At 35.7% G+C, this 22,422-nt stretch overlaps 1 protein-coding gene across 1 annotated transcript; it reads right to left on the reverse strand.

Annotated features, from left to right (window-relative positions):
- Nucleotides 1-5,875: 5,875 nt before the first annotated feature.
- On the reverse strand, nucleotides 5,876-22,154 carry LOC127810074 (putative clathrin assembly protein At2g01600). The gene is made up of 15 exons (XM_052349314.1): nucleotides 21,903-22,154; nucleotides 21,737-21,806; nucleotides 21,518-21,615; nucleotides 16,795-16,933; nucleotides 16,495-16,622; nucleotides 9,206-9,298; nucleotides 9,056-9,106; nucleotides 8,503-8,568; nucleotides 8,343-8,408; nucleotides 8,064-8,144; nucleotides 7,874-7,954; nucleotides 7,575-7,754; nucleotides 7,414-7,489; nucleotides 7,223-7,344; nucleotides 5,876-6,515 (listed from the first exon to the last, which is right to left on the reverse strand). Exons 1-15 carry the CDS (start codon nucleotides 21,990-21,992, stop codon nucleotides 6,165-6,167), a joined length of 1,692 nt encoding a protein of 563 aa, XP_052205274.1. The 5' UTR covers nucleotides 21,993-22,154; the 3' UTR covers nucleotides 5,876-6,164.
- Between the last annotated feature and the right edge of the window lie 268 nt (nucleotides 22,155-22,422).

Here is a 22,422-nt window from a genome sequence, read left to right on the forward strand (position 1 = left end):
AAAAGAAATGAATCCAAAGACAAGAATGTTTTGCTACGACTTTCCTCAGTTTCTTGACACAGATTCAAGCAACCTATTCTTTTACATTTACTACTCAACCAACACTTCACCATTTTCCTTTCCTTACATTATTATTATTATTAACCATTTCTATTCTTCATTCTTCTTCTTTTTATTATTATAAATTTATTATATCATATTTCATAAGTTTTTGGAGGGTGCTTTGCTGTGAAAATTGTTTTTTTTTTTTTTTTTTTTTACTTTTTCATCACTATTTTTCAGTAAATTTCTTTTTAATATTTAATTTTCTTAAAAATTCATTCAAATGTTAAAGAGTTTCTTAACTCAACTTTCCTTAATTTTCTTCTCTTATTAGAAAATGCTGGTTTTGTTAAAAAAAAAATATTACTCTTAATAATAACAATAATTGTTAGATTCAAATTTCCAATAACTTTTGATTTATTATTATTATTATTATTTTGGTTTTTTTTTTATTGTCCGCTCCACTGTTATTTTCTTTGCTGGGGGGTGGAAAGGGGGGACCCACTAAGCACAAAATGGGCTGGGTGGGCCATGGCAAAGTAAGGTGTGGGGGCCCATTAACAAAGCTGGGTCCTAGACCTCATCATACTTGTCTCTTTTCCGTATTCTTTGCCCACTGGAAATGCATATACAATACACGAATATATATCATATATATTTATTCTATTGACGTGAGATAAGAGAAAGTAAGAGAGGGAAAAGCAAAATAATGGACATGGTTTTGAACTCTAATGCTAAGTTCACTGCACACATAATAAAACGAAATTGGATAATATTATTATATGAAAAATATTTTCCCATGATTTTTTATTTATTTTTAACACAAAAGTAATATACTATTTAAATATAAGTGGATAAATAAAGGATAAAAAATTTTATAAAAAAAAAAGGAAAAAGAAAGAGTGTACAATGGAACCAATTGAGAAGACAGCTCATGAAGGCAGGTTGGAAATAATTCCAATTTGGCTTCATCGTATTCAATGGCATGGAGGACGCGATTTTCCTTATCTGCCCTTCTCTGCATGTTTTTAAACAATTTAATTTCTTTATAAATTAAGACTAATTGTATATAAAAATAATTTTTTTAACTCTATGAGCGAGAAAATGTTACATATATATATATTTTTTTGTTATTGCGAGGTCAAAATAAAAAGTTCATTCCCTTCTAGAATAACCTAATGCCCTGCAAGAGGTGCTTTTTTGTAAATTGCCCTTTTGGCATATTTTTAATATTTTTTATAAATTAATTGAAAGGAACATTAGATATAATTAAAACAATTTTTGAAGCCTTACAAAGCAGCAAGGATGGAGAGTTTGTACAGTGAGAAGAGAGGAATGGATGCACTGTCTGTCTGTCTGTCATCAGCTATGAGCTATCACAAATGAAGAACGGCCTTCCCATTTCAGAACAAGATGACATAATTTATGGGATTATCAAACCCTAGTTGGGTTACAATCTAACTTTAATAAAAAAATAACTTTTTGTAAATAGATTTTAATTTTTATAATAAAAGAAATGAAAAAAATTAAATTCACAATTTTATATTTATTATGAGAGGCGGATTACCACTTAAATTATCTTAAACATGTTGTCTTTAATACTTTGAAAGAATAAACAAAAAAAAAAAAAACAATCTTTTGAGATTTCTATTTGAGTTGCTTTTGCTTTCACATGAATTCAAGGGAATCTCATGGATGTTTCAATTTTGCCCCACAGCCATAAAACTACACGAAATCTCTCTCTCTCTCTCTCTCCCCCACACATTTTGCTGGCCAGCACAAAGGTTGCCAAAACTTGGAACCTTTTGCTATAAAAGTCTACTTAGTTTTTATCTTAAATGGGAAATGGGAAGAAAATTTTGATCCCAAGACTTAGAAACAAGAATTTCTCTAATGCTAAAACAGCACTTAATGATATAAAAGATTTAAAATTAATATTAATTTTTCTTGGCCTTCCTTTGTATTTTCTTTGCTAATTATTTTTTAGACCCTCCAATTAATTACAGCACAAATTGTACTTAAAGTTAGAATATCTTCTATTATAGATAAGATGTATAAAAATAATTAAGATGGTTTGCTATGGGAGAAGAAGATCAATAAGAACTCAAAATTGATAGAACAAACGAAGTTTTTAACCCCAAAAAATAAATAAAAGAACACTAAAAAATTTATTAGAAAATTAGTGTGTTTATATGAATTAAAATCTTGAATTCATGACTTGGCATTGTTGTATTGTTATTCCCTAGCTCTCTTTGATGATCATAATCGTCTAATTGAGATGCGTCAGCGAAGGCCAATAATGAATGGAAAACAAAGGTATTCAAACAGAAGAAAGCAAAGCAAAGCAAAGCAAAGCAATTTGATCTTTGCTTTGGCTGTCCTGAGGGCAGTTTGGCAACTTAAAAAGAAATCTCAGTGTGGAAAGGTGAGAAAGTGAGAGCTGTGGGGGCAGATGTGGAAACCTCACTAAAGCCTTAAACCAAAATTTAGACCCAGCCCTCAATCCTGGAAGCAACTTAATTTAAAGCGAATTCCCATTAAAAGTTGATTTAATCTCAGTTTCTTCCCAATAATTTTCCCTTTTTGACCAAAGACCCCAGTATGAATTGTGAACTGGGTGCGAACATGCATTAGATACCAGAGTTTTAAGTGGCAAACAAGCCCCAATCCTTTGCTCAACAGATTCAATTTTGCTGCCCGGCTAAGCTAAGAGATGCATTGCCATTGTCTGATGGGAAGGGAAGGGAAGGGAAGGGAAGGTTTCCTCCAGTTCAATGGTTTCAAGTGAATGGGATGGGAGGACCCAATTAGCATTATCTCGCGTGGTTACAAAGACATCATCAAACCCAACAAGATTTTAGTATTTTACTTCACCTTGTATTAATAATCTCATGTGTGATCGACTTATGATGAGTTTATTATTATTATAAGATTATTTTTTATTATTATGACTTGGAGGATTTCAATGGTTTGTATTCTTGCTTTGTGTTTGGCTCTGGTTGTTGCTCTGCTCTAGTGTAGCTAGGTTAGCGTATTTTGCAATTGAACTCGTCGATAGTGTTAGTTTTGTTTGTGATTTTGGCTCAATATATTTTTTGAAGAATTGAATATTGACAATAACAATCATTTTTGCTTGCTTAATTGAATAGATTATTTGGAGTTATTAAATTCCCCCCCTCCCTCCCCTAATCAATCATTCATTCATTTTCAGCAGCAGCGACAACAGTTGAAGTGTCCAAATCTTGCAAGGATTTGGTCCACCATTGCTTCCATTGAATGGTACATTAAGTTGCAAACCCAAGTGAGGAGCTCATCTCCAAAACCAAGAAAATTTCATCCCTTAAAAAGTGGGATTCATCCTCCTTATTAAAGCATCCCTACTTTACACAATGACTTTTTCTCTATTAAGACTTGCTCTTAATATATATATATATATATATATATATTCTTTAGAATTTTAATTTTGACATAAATAAGATCATTTTCACTCAATACAATAAAAAATAAATAAATAAATATTCCATAATATTTCACAAAAGAAGTATTACCAAATTATAAATCTCACAAGAATTAGATCGTGATACCCTAATTAATTTTAACCGATACCCTATTTGGACATTGATTTTTTTTTTTTTGAAATGCGATGTATTTTTGAGAATTAATTTTTACATTTCTTATAATTTTTTTTTTTTTTTTGGGGGGGGGGGTTTGGAATGAGATAGATACATCATTAAGCATTTCTTAGCTCACACATGTGTTGTGTTAAATGTAGCAAATGATAAAGAACTCATAATTCGAGTACAATTTATTTTAAAAAATTAGTGAGGAGAATCTTTCCTTTTCATCATCTACCTGCCTTCCATTGTTTAATTTAATTAATGTTCCTCCCGTGGCCGTGGAGGTCAAATGAAACATGTCTATGAAAAGTTTTAACTTTTTATTTGTAATTTTTTTTTTACAAATTATAATTTTTTTCTCATAACTTAATCAATCATGACATTTTTAGCTAAAAGGATTAATAAAATAATATTTTTATCCTACTACAATTTCTTTTTTATTTTTTCTTCTTTGGTAGGTCTTAAAACATGTTTCTAAAGCCATTGAAGTTGGGATGCTTCTAATTTAAAAATCTAGTGAGGATACCTACCAATGAATTTAAAATGAAAAAAGAAATCACCTCAGTACTCAACTTATACAATTAATAAATTAATAAATAAAATAAAAAATGAAAATGAAAAATTCACCAAAGCGAATATATATATATGTTGTGTGAAGGCATGGATAGAGGGAGAATGATTTGAATTTTTTTGGGGGTAGGGAGAGGGGGGGGGGGGGTGCCCCATGGTAATGATGGTGATTTGAGAGCATTTTAGGGTTTGTCAAAGGAAACCCCCACACCTTTTGCTTTTCTTCCTACCAAACATTCACAGTATTTTAAGCGTGAATTCATTCAAATATCAAAATAGCCCACTCTTAACTCTTTACCATATCAAAACCCACAATACATATTATATTTATTTATTTTATTGAAATTAAAAATTTATTAACAGGAGTTCAAAATGCTCACTTTAATCAAAACTTTCTAAAATTAAAGGAAAAAGGAAAAAAAAAACTAAGTTTTAGTACACAGCTTCTCAAGCTTGCTTGTCAAAATGTCCTCTGCTTGCATGCCCATGATAAGATGACAGGGTGGTCTGAATTAAAACAAACAATAGTTCGTGCAAGACACCCAATCCAATCCAATCCAGCAGCAAGCAAACTTTAACTGCATGAGGAGCAAAGCAAGACTTGAAGACATCAAAATGATTAATGGATGAAAAAAAATTAGCAAGGACGGAGGGGGGCCACCCTAAATGATTAAACAGGGGGATCATGATTGATGAAGCTGTGGTGTGGTGTACATGCACCACGTTTCTGCTTAGTATTACCCCCTCCCCCCAAATTCACATCATTACCAGTACCAGATACCCAACTCCCTTCACTCGGTTTACAACAAAATAAAAAATAAAATCCCAAAAGTAAGATTAGGTATCCAACCCAAATCCCAAATTTAGATGAAGTAATCGTACATTAAGAGCTCTCATGACACTTCTATGCCATCTAATAAGTGGGTTGTATTTTCATCTATTATATTATTGTGTTCGATTTTCATTTTCAGTTAGAAAAGTAAAAAAAAAAAAAATTAAATTAAATTTATTGTTTATGACAAATTAGGGGTTCTCGGCCTTCTTTTCTCAGTACCAATTCCTTCACAATCACAATAACAAGATATTAAACCTTAATTACTAGCTAGGTGATTTCAGTTAAACCAAACTTTTTTATCTCACCGTTAACCTTTACGCATACAATACAATGACTAAGAATGTTTTCATTCTCCACCACACACGAGGTTGTCAATTACTTGAAAATAACAAAGTGGAAATAGGATGCACCATCGAAATCGAAAGAGAACAAATTGATCAACAGTAAGGGAAGGGTACCATATGATTCCTAGCCCATTGTTTCTCTCCTAGAATACAATGCAAAGAAGTGGAATGCCAAAAGTTTTCATAAAATCTGCATTCACTTTGACCATTCCGATGCAATATGATGATACATTTTTTTTTTTTTTTAACGCACCATCACGAGCGCTCCCGCTATTCAGTCCCACGATTAAGCAAAAGAGATAAATCAAAAAATTCGGCAAACAAGTTTCGACCCCTGACACAATATATGTATAGCTACATACAAGTAGATGAATAAAACACTTCCAATAAATGCAGCCCAGACAATATACAGTTCAACCCCTAACTGACTCTGCTTGTCTCACCAATTTGTACCCAAGCTGATTCCGTCACATAAAGAAGTACTGCTTAACTAAACAGTAAACCAATGCTTGTGCCACAAGCAACCACTGCTTTGACAAACAAGGATGAATCTTAAGTCATTTTGACCGAAAATTCTTACATTTTTGCATCATCCAGTTCCTACCTTTTACAAAACCATTTGATTCAAGCTCCGAAATCAACTATGAAGAAGGATGGAATACACAAAGCCACACCCTGCTTTCACTCATCTCCAAGTACAACAAAATCAACTGGGTTGGGGGTACATTACAGTGTTTTGATGTTTCAATCCGTCGCTTAAATGAGGCCTGTGCTTCCAAATGGATTATTTGTTTGTGGATGAACTGGGTTCGCAGGAAATGCCGTAAACCCAGGATCACCAAAGGGGTTGTGAGGGTCTACCATAACATGTTGCTGCTGTGGCTGGTGGGGATAGGCAGGTTGAAATGGACCGAAGGGGTTGGCCTGCTGCTGAGCCATTGCTGCCATTTGCACCGCTGGGGGAGGGGCAACACTGTTTGAGAAAGCAAATGGATCTGCAACTTCAAATGGGTTTGGAGCTGGCGTTCCATACACGGGCTGTTGAGAAGCTCTATATGCACCTTCATCGTACAGACTATTAAGAGTGAGCGAGTCCATTCCACCTGCCTGATATATTTAATAGGGTCCAGTGAGCATAGACGAAATCCCAATCTTTATAAAGCCCAATGGTAATAAATAGTTGAAACCAAGTGCCAAACAGGGGATGTGCTTTGCATTGCATTCTACACCACATTCCTAGACAAAGAATGAGCTTCCTGCTGAGTTCAGGGATGGAAAGAATGTGCACTTAGGGGACCTAATCAATTTGAAGCTAGAAGATATGGCTAAAACTTACTTGATAGAAGCAAAACTTTTATTCCAAAATAATTCCCTTCTGGTTACCAATATTGTTTTGTCTAATGGAACTCTTCAAAGCTACATTATTGAACCTTCCGTCATATCTTTCAACCTATCTCTCTATGGTTCTATAACTTCTTTGGTATGGAAAAGTCAAAAATTGTGGATGAGCCAAATTGGTATATGTCTAGGAAATCAAAATCATAGGATCAACTCAGCCAATTTCTTTTAACAAGGTTAATGATATTTTGCTTATGTAGGCATTTAACCCACAAGGGAAAAAAATAAAAATAAAAATAAAAATAAAAATAAAAATAAAAAGCTGCCATTCAGTCTTAAAATGCTTAATATACAAAGAAATTAACCGGCCATCTTCATTCTGTAACTAATAATGGAAGTACTAGATTTACTCATACTATGTCATAAGCAACGTATAGAAAAAACAAGGAAGGTGAAATGCACATAAAAGGGCCTACCAATTGCCTCTCATTAACAGAAGAGATGTTGCTGCTTGGTGTAGTGACCAAGGCAAGTTCCCATCCAGTAGGATCCAGATCCTTTGCTTGAACAGTACCAGAGTCAAGAGATGAAGAAGTACCTGGATAGACAACAAATTACAACCATTCTTATACAGAAAAACATGCAACACATAGATTATCTTGATTACCAGATGGAACAATGGCTAAAGCCAACGCATTGCTTTCCTCAATTGCAGATGCATCAGGTGTTGTAAGAGATAATCCCTGAAAAACCAAAAAACACAAAAGATTCATCAAGAATTGAGACCAAACGAAAAACAACAAAAAAAGTGCTGACAAGCAACTTTACCAGCAGGTCATCAGTAACCAGGTCAGTTGGAGGCAGTGGAGTGGGAGGAACCTCAACAACGGCATTAGAAATGTCCTCTGGAGGTGGTTGCTCAGCATCATCAGCTGATGCTTCTGTATCTTCAGGAAGAGGGGGTGAATCTTCTGGTTTATATGTCAATTGGAGCCTTTCTGGATACTCCTGATTCATAAAGACCATGTATTAGTCCCACAAGAAATAACTCAAAATCATAGCTGAAAAGATGGAAGAAACCTTGTGCAACACCAATTTAGTCTTGCAAATAAAATTATCATACACACCAATGTCTCCCTGGGAGCAGAAACCATCCGCGGTGCCTCTCTTATATACTCTTCCATGGTTGCAAGAAAGGACTGTGGAGGCTGGAAAAGATTTATAAAATGTGAAGTTGGCATCAATGTTTTTATTCATTTAGAAGGGAAAGTTGGCATCAGTTGCAACGACACTACGTTTTTGTAAAAGAATCATCACCTCTCTCAAGACAGGAAACTGGAAATTTCTAGCAAGTTCCAAGCCTTTGCAAACTTCATAAAAATCAGAAAGGCTCACAGCCTGCAGTAACCACCAACCATTTATCAAAACTCAAGTTTAATAACTAGTGGCAATTTTAGAGTCCAAGCTTAAGACCATCATAATTTAATTTAGTTAAATAAAATATGACAAGTAAATTTGAATAGCAGAAGATTGCCGACCTAGAAACTCGCTGTTATCAAACAAAAGGAGAAAAAAAAAAAAAAATGCAAAGATCACCTGCTGACCAGCTCGTCTATATATATCCAGAGCTTTAATTGCTTCATGTCTTGGCATCTCAAAAAACTGGAAAATAGATTATTTTGGTAAGAGAATTGTTAATCAAGTAAGATGTGCCACATAACACTTGGTACTCTTGCAAGGAAAAAAGGGAATTTACCTTATCAACTAGATTGATGATGCCATCATTGACTGCACAATAAATCTTAAAACTCTCCTTGAGAACCTGAAATTACATTATTTTGGTAAGAAATTGTTTGAAGCCCATAAATTCCCCCCACTAAAGGGGAGCGGGGGGCACTGGGGATCCTCTGTTTCCTTCCTTACCCATATGTGGCTGGAATAGTTATGTTACAGAGACAGGAATAGATGCTACAAAATTTAGCAGGTTAGTTCTTCCACCACCTCCTCCCCCCACACAAAAAATAGGTAAACAAACAATATATGTTGCAATTCAAACTCATGTGAGTAGGGTTTTTCTTTTTCTTTTGGTGGAGGGTTGAAAATATTTGGACAAGCATGTTTAAAAACAAAGGCAAATGTAAGATAGAAATTGATCAAAATTTACAACAGAAGCACAACCAATTCCATGAGCAGAAAGAACAGTTCTTGTAAGTTTTTAGCTGTCTTCCCAAATTTATCTACTTACATGCCATACATCCTTGAAACCAATGTATTAACATTTATTTTAAGTGAACAAAAACCAGACGTACCAAAGCTAGGGCATACTGTATTACGTAATTGCTGACAGCTGCTCCTTCAGGCTGTTAAGTACAATGGAATATCAAAAGCAAATCAAATTCTGCCCATAAAGATCATCTCTGAAATAAAGAATTTATATTCTGAGGTTTCAAAGAGAGTACTCGACATCCAATTAGACGATACAGCAGCTGCTGCAAGGCAGGCAACTGCTCTAATAATTCTTCACTGTTGAGCTCCCTAGTTCTGCTGTAGCCCTATGAGCATAGAAAAGTAATGTTAGGAAGTGTCACAAATCCAGAGTGATAAGAACTGGTGGCACCCAGAACCTTATACAATCAATACCACAGTCAACATGATTCAATATCTTCCCATATAAAGGGACCAATTTACAAATTATAGTTAATGAAAACATAAGTGACACCTGAAAGAAAGTAATGGAGGGAGGGAGAGGAAAAAAGGTCAACCATGTTAACCCGTCAAGCATGGGTGAGTGAACTCACTAAATTATGAAATATATAAATTTCAGACCACATATTTCACAGGTAAAAAGGAGGCTTCCAACCATAGTTTTAATAGGTTCTTTTGGACTACCCCAAACCAACTTAGTAGTTATTAAGCACTTCAAAGCTCAAGCAAGAAATGAGAAACGATCTTATACTGGCTGACAAAGTAAGCCTAAAAAAAAGTAGACTTCTGCACTCAGCCCAAAAAAAGGGGAAAAAAAAAAAAAGAGCAGACTTTTGCAACATTCTACACCCTGAATCATGATAAGTGAGAACTCATAAAATCCACTGTTTTCTTCATTAATTTTCTTCTTTTCTGGCCAAGTTTTTAGCAAAAGAGGTAGAGGAAGACAAACAAAGAAAAACTTGGCTGGAGACACATAGGTGTGATATTAATTATAACAGATAAGGCTATAGATACAAAGTATTGGCTAGCTAAAAAGGCCATGGATAGAAATAATTGGCAAGCTAAAATTCATACAGCCAAGCCCACATAATGGCGTTAAGCTGGATATGATGTTCTTGGCTAAGTTATCTATTTACTAATTTTCAACTTGTAGATGACCAACACTCAATTTGCGGTACACCATAAATCAACCAATACTTCATTTTTCTGAAGCTATTTGGCAGACACAATGTTTCATAGTTGAACAATATTTCCACTTCTCTTACCATCTAGCATTCCCCAGAAATCACTAATAAACGACTGTGTTATAAATATACTCTCTGTTTGCAGTATATATTTTTTTACAGGATGAGTACAATAGTTTACTATTATTTATCATTATTTTTTAGGGTTAATTGCCAAAAAAAAGACCGACCTGTTATGGTATTTTCAATTATGTACCAAGCTTTTAATTTTTCAATACTATGACCAGGCTTTCATTTTTGTTTCAAATTTGTACGCCATCTCTTTTTTGTTAGAATAATCCATTAATTACTGATGTGCCATTCTCACTTAAATGGCCGCTTTGAAAAGATGAGTTGGGCGAATCAGGTGGCATGTAATGTCCATGCATCACCTCTCCACCAACATCCAAGGGTGTGATACATTGGTAGAGAGATGACACATGGGCATTATATACCACCTCATTTGGTCAATTTATCTTTTTTAAAACCACACCATTTAAGTGAGAATGGCATTTCAGCAATTAATGGACTATTTTAACAGATACAGATGACTGGTATACATTTGAAACAAAATGAAAATCTGGCCCTAGCATTGAAAAAAATTTAAAAGATAGGTACATAATTTAAAACATGATGAAGGGTCGATCTTTTTTTGGGGAATTAACCCTGTTATGACATTTGTACTAGATTAGGATTATATGTGTAAACAGATAGTTCATGTATACTGGCATTTGTATGTTTCCTTTTCTGTTTTAGGGTTAGAATAAGTATACTTCTAGAAGGAATGTTTCTAGAAGGATAACTGACCGAGTTAGTTATTTAGGTAATTTCGGTCAGTTGGTTAGTTATTGTAACTCACGACCCTATAGTCTATAAATAGGGATCGTGGGGCAAGGCAGTGTGTGTGCTTCATTTCGAGAAAGCTTTTATGTTTTTGTCATGATCCTAGGGCTTAACCTACGATCAGTTTGAGAATCGGAAGAATCCGAGTCAACTAAAGCCAAGATCAGAAGGAAATTAAGGAGGAAATTGGAAGAATGAGAGAGAGATTAGAAGAAGTGTTAAGGGGATTAGAAGAACAGAAAAGAAGGGGATGAAAATCAAGAAAGGGGAGAGAATTTAGAAGAGGAGAAAAACATATTTCAATTCATTAATTTCTTGGATAAGGAAACAAACCATTATAGCAACCTTTTATGGGCACATTTTCCTTCTAATAGCCTAGGACATGCTCCCATGTGCTTCTAACCACTTGCTAAAATATCTAAAATATCTTCTAACAACTATTATCAACCTATTACTATATTGCCATCTATAGATTCTTGGGTCATGACAATTCCCCACTCTTTGAGAGAGTTCTTGTCCCCAAGAACTTACAACAATTTAGCCATTGCTCCTCAACCAATACCAACTCTCTCTAGCTTGGTTATTCTTTCTTTTATCATTCCCTTTCTAGGCCGCTTCTTCTTTGTTCTTGGATACTCCTCAGCTGAAACAATAATGATAATCGGTGCAATCAAAGCTGCATCTTCCTCCAAGGAGCGGCATACCATTTCTCGTGGGTTGGTGATAGCTACTAAATTAAGATAGCTTGTATCCATAGATTGAGGATCCATTACGATGCCAAATCCAGTCAATATATCCTCATCTAGTGCCTTCATTGAATTAAGCTACTTCTGGTCACAGGCAACAGCTGAAACTTGCAATTCTTTAGCCTTCAATTGATGTTGCTCCTCAACTTCAAAATTTACAGCAACATTGTGGCACATTTTAGGATCAGTTTTACACACCTTCACAACATTGAAAGATATTTCAGCTACATGCACTCCTCCTTCAAAAGGATTCGTGGGCTCCTTTTGATCTATTGTCCTATCAACTTGATCAGTATAATTTTCCTTGAGATTATGCTTTTCACCACCAAAATTACTCTCAATATTGCAGCCATCTTTCTGGTCACTATTGCCTCTGTCAAAATGTTTCTTTTTCTGCCCAAAGTCTAGAGTAGGCAGTGAATCGATCGTTCGTAATCTTGTCTCCTCCTTCGGCTACTCCACTCCAAGAAATTCTTCCTTGTTAAAACTTCCGTGATAATCATCAAAGTATTCTACCGGAAAGTCGTAATGATACTTCTTAATAAGTATCATCGCAAATTCTTGTAGCTTTTCACGTATCATTTGGCCAAATTCTTTGCTCTCTTCATGTATTACACTTCTTGTTTCCTTGTCAACTTGGCTGATCCCTTTTTCCTGTTCCCTGTTGCTGCCAACTGAAAATGCAGCCTTCTTTGGCTGCCATGGAGGCTCCATTCTAGCTGCAAATGAAGCACTCTGCTCCATGTATGCTCTGCCTCCCTTAGCTTCACTAGTAGGATACCCCACTGAAAATGCAGCACTGGTCCGCTGCAATTTAGGCTGCTCTCTTGCTTGAAAATTAGCCACTGAAAATGCAGCATCATTCGGTTGCAATTGAGTCCACATCTCCTTTTGTTATTTGCTTTACAGCAAGCACTTAGGATAAATGATTGCCTCTCAACCCTCAACGGTCTTCAATTTCTCAGCAAGATGAGCCACCTTTGTCACCGTCATAAATCAGCTGGCATGGCCTCAATGGATCTTCAACAGATTTGCTTCAATTCACTCTTCTTGCCCAATCACCGACAGTCTTCACAATTCGCCAGGAATCGTCGGTGCCGTTCCTTCTCGCCTCAGTCACTTCAGCTTCAATAACCCACTGAATTTTACTCGCCTGAAGCACCAACAATCACCGGGCCCATAGGAATTAGATGCGCTGAATTGCCTTGGCTTTAGTAGCTTCGATCAGAATTGCTGCTCGATCAATCGAAGCCCAATTCCTCCTGGCACTAGTCGCCACCCAATCACCGTCCACAAGCTCCCAGCCCAATTGTGCTCGCCTCTGGTATTTCCGAAATCTGGTAGCAACTACAATGGGTTTAAAAAGTCGCCCATATCCACTTTTTACCGTCTGGGTCAAAATCACTGACCAATCAAAGCGGTAGTAGCCCACAAAACTGCGATCGGAATTTCTCGATCAAAACCGCAACACCCAGCCACGCCTACATGAAGCTTATCGGTCTGGTAGCAACTCTCTGGGTCATTCGCTTCACCTTCGACGGACTCACGCTCGCCTCAACAGTCGCACTTCAGTGATCGTAGACCACCCTTCCTTCGTTGCCTTCCAGCCGAACCCCGCTACACAACTGCGATCTCTTGGAACTCCTACACCAGTCGCGACTTCCAGGCTTGCCTGCTGCCAAGCCTCATATTCTCGCCTCAAACGCCTTCCAACTTGGAAATTAGCAGCCTAGGGTGTCGGAACTCACCAGCAAAGAAGTCGGAGGAATCCGTCTCTTCGAACGGAATCCGCGTACAGTTTCGAGTCGAAACTGCTTGCTCTCCTTCGATTGGAAATTAGCAGCTTATAATCACCGTTGGAACTCGAATCAAAACCACAGCTAAGGATGGACTGCTCTGATACCAATTTGTCATGATCCTAGGGCTTAACCTAGGATCAGTTTGAGAATCAGAAGAATCCGAGTCACAACTAAAGCCAAGAACATAAGGAAATTAAGGAGGAAATAGGAAGAATGAGGGAGAGATTAGAAGAAGTGTTAGGGGGATTAGAAGAACAGAAAAGAGGGGGATGAAAATCAAGAAAGGGGAGAGAATTTAGAAGAGGAGAAAGACAGATTTCAATTCATTAATTTCTTGGATAAGGAAACAAACCATTACAGCAACCTTTTATAGGCACATTTGCCTTCTAACAGCCTAGCACATGCTCCCATGTGCTTCTAATCACTTGCTAAAATATCTAAAATATCTTCTAACAACTATTATCAACCTATTACTATATTGCCCTCTATAGATTCTTGGGTCATGATAGTTTCTATCTTGTGGGTTGAGATCGATTGAGAGGTTGAGAGAGTAAGGCTGGGGATAAGTCTTGTAATCTCGAGAATCCATTTAGCTTTCAGGGTATATGGGATGGGTGTGGATTCGGGTACTCCTTGTAATCATCCTAAAGGTTGTTTCAAGATAGCGGGTTGGAAGGAGGCAGCTTCAGTCTAGACGTAGGTCTCACTTTGAGACCAAACCAGGATAAATCTCTTGTTGTTGTTATTGTTTTTTTCTTTATTCTTGTTTGTTCGCTATATTGGTTGTGTTCTTGGAAGTGTAGAGTGGTATTTCTGTGAGTCATTCGGTTGTGAGAGACTTGGGGATCGCTATGTTCTACTCTAACAAACCCTTATTTTTATTTTCTCTTTACCATTTGCCTTCATGTATTGCACTTCCCTCTTTTCATTATATTCAATTTCAAGTGCTTCACAAAACATTTACATTGACAAAAGTCTAGTACATGGCATGCACAATTATATAAAGAGTAAAAATGTCATACCACCTCTGAGGTTTGCCTAAATTGCACCAACCACCTGTCTTTGAAAAACTGGCACCAACCTCCCTTGACTTTTATGATTCCACATCAATTTTCCCCCTGCTATCTAAAGACAGTCATCAATTTTTTTGAATAACCAAAATACCCTCATGAGACAGTCATCAATCTTTAGAGCCTAGATGGGTTTGTTCATCACAAAGACAGTCATGAGAGAGAGAGATAAATGAGGGTATTTTGGTTATTCAAAAAAATTACTAACCAAAATACCCTCCTTCAAACCCAAATCTGGGTTCAAGATGCTTGGAGCCTAGATGGGTTTGTTCATCACAAAGATGAACCCATCTAGGTTCGTTCATCTCCAACCCAAATCTAGGTTCGAGATGTTTTGAACCCAGATGGGTTCGTTCATTATGAAGATGAACTAATGAAAATGAATGAAGATAAACAGGTAAAGAGAAGTATATGTGTGTATCTCTCTCTCTCTCACTCATCTTCGAACAAACCCAACCTGATCTAGGTTCAAAACGAATGAGATTTGAGTTCATTCATCTCAAACCCAAAGCTTCTCATTTGTCTGGTACCTAGAGCTTCTAGGTTCATTGTTCATCTAGGTTCAAGAGGAATAGCAAACCCAAGTCTGGGTTTGGCTGGCAACCGACAGCTGGTGGTCGACTAGCGATAAGATATGAGAGAAGTTAGAGATAGAGAGAGGAAAGAGAAAAAGGGAAGGGGTAATATAATTAGGGTAAAGTGGTCCTTTTGCTTTTCGTTTTAACAACAAAGGAAGTCAATGTCGTTTTTGAAAACACAAAGGTGGTCAATGCAATTTAGGCAAACCTTATGGGCGGTTTATGAAATTTACCCTTGCATAAAATAACCAAAGGCTTCCAATGTTTAAAAGGTAAACCAAAGAAAAGTTAACTCAGTGTTCATAGACAGTCATTTACTTAACAAAAACATGATAAATGCTTCCATAAGCATAAAAGTGAACGTAAACTAGCCAAAGTGACAACATACACCTATATCAAATCTTTAATAGTTTAAACATTTTACGTTTGAGCATATTTCAAAGTTAATTATGGATGAACCTTAAAGAGAGCATCTTCAATAAAAAATGTCCTTTTCCTTATTAGTTGAATTATTTTTTTTGGCAATTGATTATATGTTAAATTAGTTTTAGTAAGAGTTTATTCTAAACAAGGGAAATTTAAAGAAGGTAAAATGATATTGAATAAAAATCTTGACTTCCAAACTGAAAAGACAGAAACAAATGAAACTTTAAACATGGATGTAAGGAAATATTCGAATAGCAAGTTATAGTTACCTAAGGAATTCTAATTGAACAAAAACTAGTGAATGATTATTCAACATAAAACAACAGAATACAACAAGCCAAAAAGAAATTGACTTTGTAAAATATTAAAGAGAAAGGGGAGGATTAAGGGGAAGAAGAAGAAATTGAGAATAAGAGAATAAGCAAAAGTCAAGAGAGATACAGAGAAAGGAGAGAGAATATGTGGAGAGAGAAAATTCAACAGAATTCTGTTTTCAATATTGAAAGTATGTGAATTTCTGAATATATCGTAAACCTATTAACAGGCTGAAATCCATTCCTAATTAAAACATAATTAACCTAACTACAATTACATTACCAAAAATAAATGAAAAGGCTATCTAAAAGATAGTCTAAGGTCAAAAGATAAAACCTAAACCAAATAAGACAAATCAAAATAAGATAAATCAAAATAAATCAACTAATAACCTATCAGAAATCAATCTCAAGAACTAAGACACACCCAAGATTAAGTGTTTTAATCTGATAATTTTATCATTTACTCATCCACAGCTGATAACCCTTTAAGTCTCCCCTATAACCTCAGTAAAACTACAATAATTTATCTGGTGCATACCTTCTCCTGCCCTTGGCCAGGTCTGGGCAGACGCTCAGCTTCAATGTCATATTTCAGAATCCTAAAGCATTCAAGTCGTTCCTCCAAGAACAGTGCATATGTACGAACCCAGGCAGAACAATCCCAAGCTACAGGGGAATAAGAATTTTAATAAAATGTTCAAAACCATAAAAATAAAATAGAAATTAAAAAAGCATAAATTCTTTTTTCTCAAAGTTCAATATTGATTAAGCAATTCATTGCAGAAATATAAATCAAGGAACACTAAGCATAAATTTTGAAATATAGTGTTAAACTAACCAATGGGGCTTGAATCATCTTTGAAATTAGACAATTGGAGAATGCGCCCTCTTTGATGGAAATTCAGAAGTTCTTCTCTAAAAGTGGGATCTCCCTCCCTCAATGTCCTGTGAATAACTATGAGTGTCTTTAATGCCACCTGTTCACCAAAACAGGAAAATAATTCATGAATACAAGGTTGAGTGTTTCCATTAGATAATTCTGGGCTAAACTTTAAGTGATTACATAAGCATCAACTGTCAATCAAATCTTTTGGAGCTTCAGGAAATGTTTTAAGTGTTCATCAATTATATAATGTAGTAGATCCAACAATGAATATCAGATGGTGATAATGGGCATAGAAAAGACAAAAAGCATTAAGAAAATCATGGAATTCCTCTAGATGGTTTAAGACAAACAGAGACTAGTAAGTGTCAGATCCTCAGATCTGGCAAGGGTTGTTTTAGGTAGAATTGGGAATTCTAAAGAATTTGGAGGGAGAGTTAGTTTGAAAGGGAGGGAAAACAGCAAGAAGAGGAGGGAGAGCAGAAGGTTCGAGCGAGAGAGAAAACAGAGACTTGGAGGGAAAGGATTCAATTCATATCACATGATAATCCCCATCCTCTAGGAAAGTGACAGTAAGTTGATCCTCAAATTGCTGAAGAAATTGAGCAACTCAAACGTGTGTTTTTTAGGAAGCAATGGATATTATTAAATAACAAAAAGAAATACAAGAATCAGCAATAAGGCTACTTAACTGTAATCAGAGAAAAGGGAGTACATGAAAAGCAAAAACACTATCCAGCAGAAAATACAAAGGGGTATTGAAAATATGGCACTAAATTGCTAATGTTCTCATTGACTGGAACTCATCTCAGCTATGTGATGTAGAAATATTACTAAATATTCAACTTAACAAGTTTCTCTAATTTATTGAGGGAAAACAGTAATTTTATGTAACATGTGGAGTTCATATTAGATACCTCAATCTTTTGATACAAGTAATTGCAGAAAAGGACCACAATGAAAACATTCGTTTAAGTAAACCAAAAGGCAAAAGGAAAAGTAAATTAAGCTAAAAATATAGCCTCCAAATTACTTGATAACTTCTTTCAACAACTATTTACCATTGCTTTTTATTTATTTATCTACTTATTATTATTATTTTCCCACAAATAAAAGTAGCCTCAACTTCTAGTAACATACTAACAATAAATAAATATACCCAGCCCATGGACCATATACCAGTACATATGACAACTTATAAAAGCCTTGTTCTCACTAAATAGGGTCAGCAGATATCAGCATATATGAGTAGCATAAAATATATTGCGATCTAATAAGAAATCTTCATCTGTGCACAAACTAGCCAACAATTAAGTGACATTTGGGAGAAAGGAATTTTGTAAGGGATATAGTATACTTGATTGCTCTGACATCAAAAAGTCCCATTTCCTTTAATTCCTATTTTCCCCTTCTTTCCAGGATAAAGATTTTAGGCCATAAGAGAATAGTGGTGGCTTTACTTCGAAATCCTAATCCCAAGTTCCAACTGAAATCATTTCCTGATCCCTTCATTTGCCTAATTTTATTCTATTTTATACTTTGGTAACTTGACTCAGTTTTACTATAAGATGCACTTTTACTTTGCTTTGAGGCCATTTTTAGGCTATGTGAAAATTTAACTGAAAGTAGATTATCCTTATGGCACATGTGGAAAGCCCTCAAGTTCATCCTATCTTTACATCCTGAAATTAAGTTGCAAACAAGTTGGAGAAGCTCGAGGAAGACTTTTTATTGAAATGGAAGTAGAGATGAGTTCAACTATAAACTTGTTAGTTAAGATAAGGCCGGCCCTGTTAGGCAAGTGGCCATGGGGCACCATCAAGTCTTACATTCTATAGAGAAGAATTTTGGTCAATGGAGTATAGCTACCTGCCACAACCCCAAGGAATCCCCAAGGATATAATAGTAGTATGTATTATATGTATTTTCTTTTGGTTGTATTCTTCTGCTATAGCTGTTAGTACCTTCAATTGCAAAGCCTATAAATAGGCTGGATTAGTTAGATAATCATATAGTTGAATGACATTTGAATTCTGATTTCCCTCTCAATTGTTCTGATCTCTCTCTCTTTCTCTGTTCTGTCTGTAATTCTCCCCCAATTCTTGCTGTATTTTCCTCTCTTCCAGTCTAATTCCCCCTCAATTTCTTCCAAATTCCTATTCAAACCCTAGGCAAATCCTAGGATTGTGACACTACCTTAGGAGGGCTTGGTCTACACATCCCATTCCCCTTACAATCTAGGGGTTTGGAGAGGCATTATGTGTGTTTGGAATGATATATAGACTTGTTTCTGTCCAGGTTATGGATAGGTCGAAAGTAAATTTTTTGTTAGATAATTGGTGAACTCATAAGAGAACAAGTCTTGATAATAGCAAGAAGATTGTTTCTTTGTGACTAAATTGCCACATGTTCGAGTTGTGCAAATAATTTCTTTGCAAAAGGAAAAAAAAAAAATGAAAGGTTATATACAAATACGACCCTCCCTGCATCTTGCAAAGCAGTGAGCCTTATGCACAGGAGATGCTCTTAATTGGTGTTAAGCAATGTTTTTTGGATTGTTTTGCATAGGCCATGGGGAAAGACATCTCAGTGAAGGACTCCTCTCTTTTTGAGAGTACTTTTTGGTCCCTTGCCTTTCAGACAGAATACTGCAGAGACCATGGATCCACCTACTCTTACTTATCTAATATCTAGTAACCCATTAGTTGTGGGCATCTAGTTTACTTATATACTCCACCCTGGAGTTACATGGGTGATGTCCACTTTGGTTTTAAAATTACTATATTCTCAGGCACAAAAAGTTGCCCAAATAGAAATATGAAATGCAATTGCATGTGATGTGGAGTACCTCGCATGAAAGAAACAAGAAGATTTTTAAGGTGCAAATAGTTCTTTACATCACTTTAAGAAAACACTCCTCATTTTCTTTTTCTTTCTTTCTTTTTGTTCCCTTCCCCCTTTTGTGGCTAATAGAGGATACTGCCTTTTGTCTTTCTTCTTTTATCCAGTTTAGAAATCAGACTTTTGTTGCAGACAGATACTTCCTACAGGATTCAACACAATGTTTGAAGCCTCTTTGGCACCTATTCTTCAATCAAATCTTTATTAAGAAAAAGGAAAAAAATAGAAAAATAAAAAGTTAAATAGTTCAGATTTCTACTAAAGTTATTTAAAGCCAAAAGGATTATGATCAACATAGATCCAAGTATATTTTCAACAGTCATCAACCTCATGAAAATAAATATCTTCAGGCCAAAAGGAAACACAAATTTGGGTTTAATTTTATAGTTGCTTCATACTTCATAAACTTTCCACCCCACTGAAGCAAGAACTTAGACTTGCTAACTACTTTTAGTTCCTAAACAGGTGTGGTCGTCTAACTATAAGATTTTGAGTTTGGCCAGGTATATTACAATGGTGAAATTCCCTTGAGACTCATTGGCAGGCTACTCAGAAATAAGATTCTCCAACAAAAACAAAGGATAAGACACTTGTTAACAACTAACTAGGCATCTTTACATTCATCATTAACAAGCCACCTTATCCTACCCAAGTTAGGTTTGGTGGTACAGCATTCATGATGTCAATTGATTTCTAAAAGTCATATAAACAATACAAATCCATGCAAAAGAACAAAGTGGCAAAATTTTATGCTGGATGCCCTTCGCAAGGCAACTCTCTAGCAGAAGAATGATAAAATAAAGTTCCAACACCAGTTTCATATGGAAATTCCATGATGGCAGTGAATAAAGATAATTGATATGGTTGCTCCATCACATAATGATATTGTAAAACCAACCTACACAACATAGAAACACAACTTTACGAGGCATCTTTATGCTACTTAAGTTTTTAAGCTGGTTTACTTTTATTTCCACTATGTTAATAGGTACTTTCTTTACTTTCATTGCCCATCATCCATATTATGTTTTTTTAATTTTTATTTGTATAACTAAATTAAAACTGCAACCATTATGCTTGGCAAGGTATAAATTGCAAATAATGGCATTTTTCCTGCCAAAACATTAATCTTAAAGTTAATATGACATAGAAAACAAGAGCTAAATAATTAATATACTTAAGGGGTTGTTCCTTTCTAGCCAAAAAAGGGCCCCAAATGGTTTCACCTGAAGCCTACCCAGGTAAATCAACACAAAACTTCAATTTAACACCATTAAGGACATCGTGGTGCCACAATCCACATTAAATGCATTCTCCTACTAACACATCCTCTGTCTTGGTTCTTAGCACCTGTACTGTTACATGAACAGCTACTTCCTGTCATGCCAAATAAACCCAATTGGGTAGAAAATTATTTAATACTTAGAAAGTGAATAGTGCAAACAAAATGAACTCTAAATGATAATTGGGTATAAAAAACCCTCTTCCATCCCTAAAGGCGGAATGCTCTAAATGCAGAGTTTGTGTAAATACTGCGCAGGATAATAACCTAGATTTTGAACGCTCAATTAAAATTATGAGCAACGCAAACCAAGAGACGCCAAGCTAAAAGGACAACCTGATTTCATCTATCAGATCCATGAGAAAATGAACTAATAATAGAAACCCAGCACAGTAAAGTGAACAGCAGTAACGAATAAACCACTAGTTCATTTCCCAAACACATGATTTCAATACAATATACAATCGAATCCAACAAAACACAAAGAATCCATACCGTCCAATTATGGGTCTTTGCCAGTCGTCTTGCAAGCGCATGAATGCAGTATGCAACATCGGCTCGAGGTCGAATCGCCGATGTGGCAGACAAAATTTCTGAAAAAGATAACCAAAGAATTCAAGAAAAATCACAAATCGAAAACCAGAAGAAGAAAAAAACACAACAGAAAATCGGATCTGCAAATAGAAAAGGCAAGAAAGAAGAAAAAGAACTCACTCCTAAGGTGCCTCTCTTTGGGCGGACACTCGACGTGATTGGTAGCTTTAACGATCGCCACATCCACTTCCTAATTATAGAAAACATCATGGTCAAATTAACAGAAAACCCACAAAGAATCGAGTCTATAATTGGCGTATCTACATCCAAAAATCTAGAGAGTGACCTTGAAATCGCTGTTGACATGAGCAAGGCCGACTTTGGTCTGGTCTTTGAGGGCACCGTAGGCCTTGCGCCATGTCTGTAGCGTCCCCATCTTTCTCGCCCCTCTCTCTCTCTCTCTCCCCCAAAATACTCAGTACTGTTCCGTTGCCGTTGAGATCGCTGCCTCTTCTCTCTCTCTCCCCCTCTCTCTTTTACGTGTTCTTCAGACCTTCGCAGGAAAATGGTTTTTTTTTTTTCTTCCCTGAAAAGCCCCCCCAGTTGGCAATATGTCATCATTGCATTTATTATAATTTTATTTTTTTTACTTAAAAGGAAGGTATACTGATTTGTCAAGTTATTTATTTGGTATTATAAATTTCTTTTAATAAATTAGACTTGTCACTAAGACTTACCTAAATTACAATTCATATCTCATCATTTCAAAAATTATACTGACAACCTCTAATAAATAGACATTTAAAATATGTTTCAAAACATATAAAATATCAGTTTACCTTAATTTAATGATAAAAATAATACTC

The sequence above is a fragment of the Diospyros lotus genome, chromosome 9 (assembly GCF_014633365.1).
Source record: "Diospyros lotus cultivar Yz01 chromosome 9, ASM1463336v1, whole genome shotgun sequence".
Classification (NCBI taxonomy): Eukaryota; Viridiplantae; Streptophyta; class Magnoliopsida; order Ericales; family Ebenaceae; genus Diospyros; species Diospyros lotus.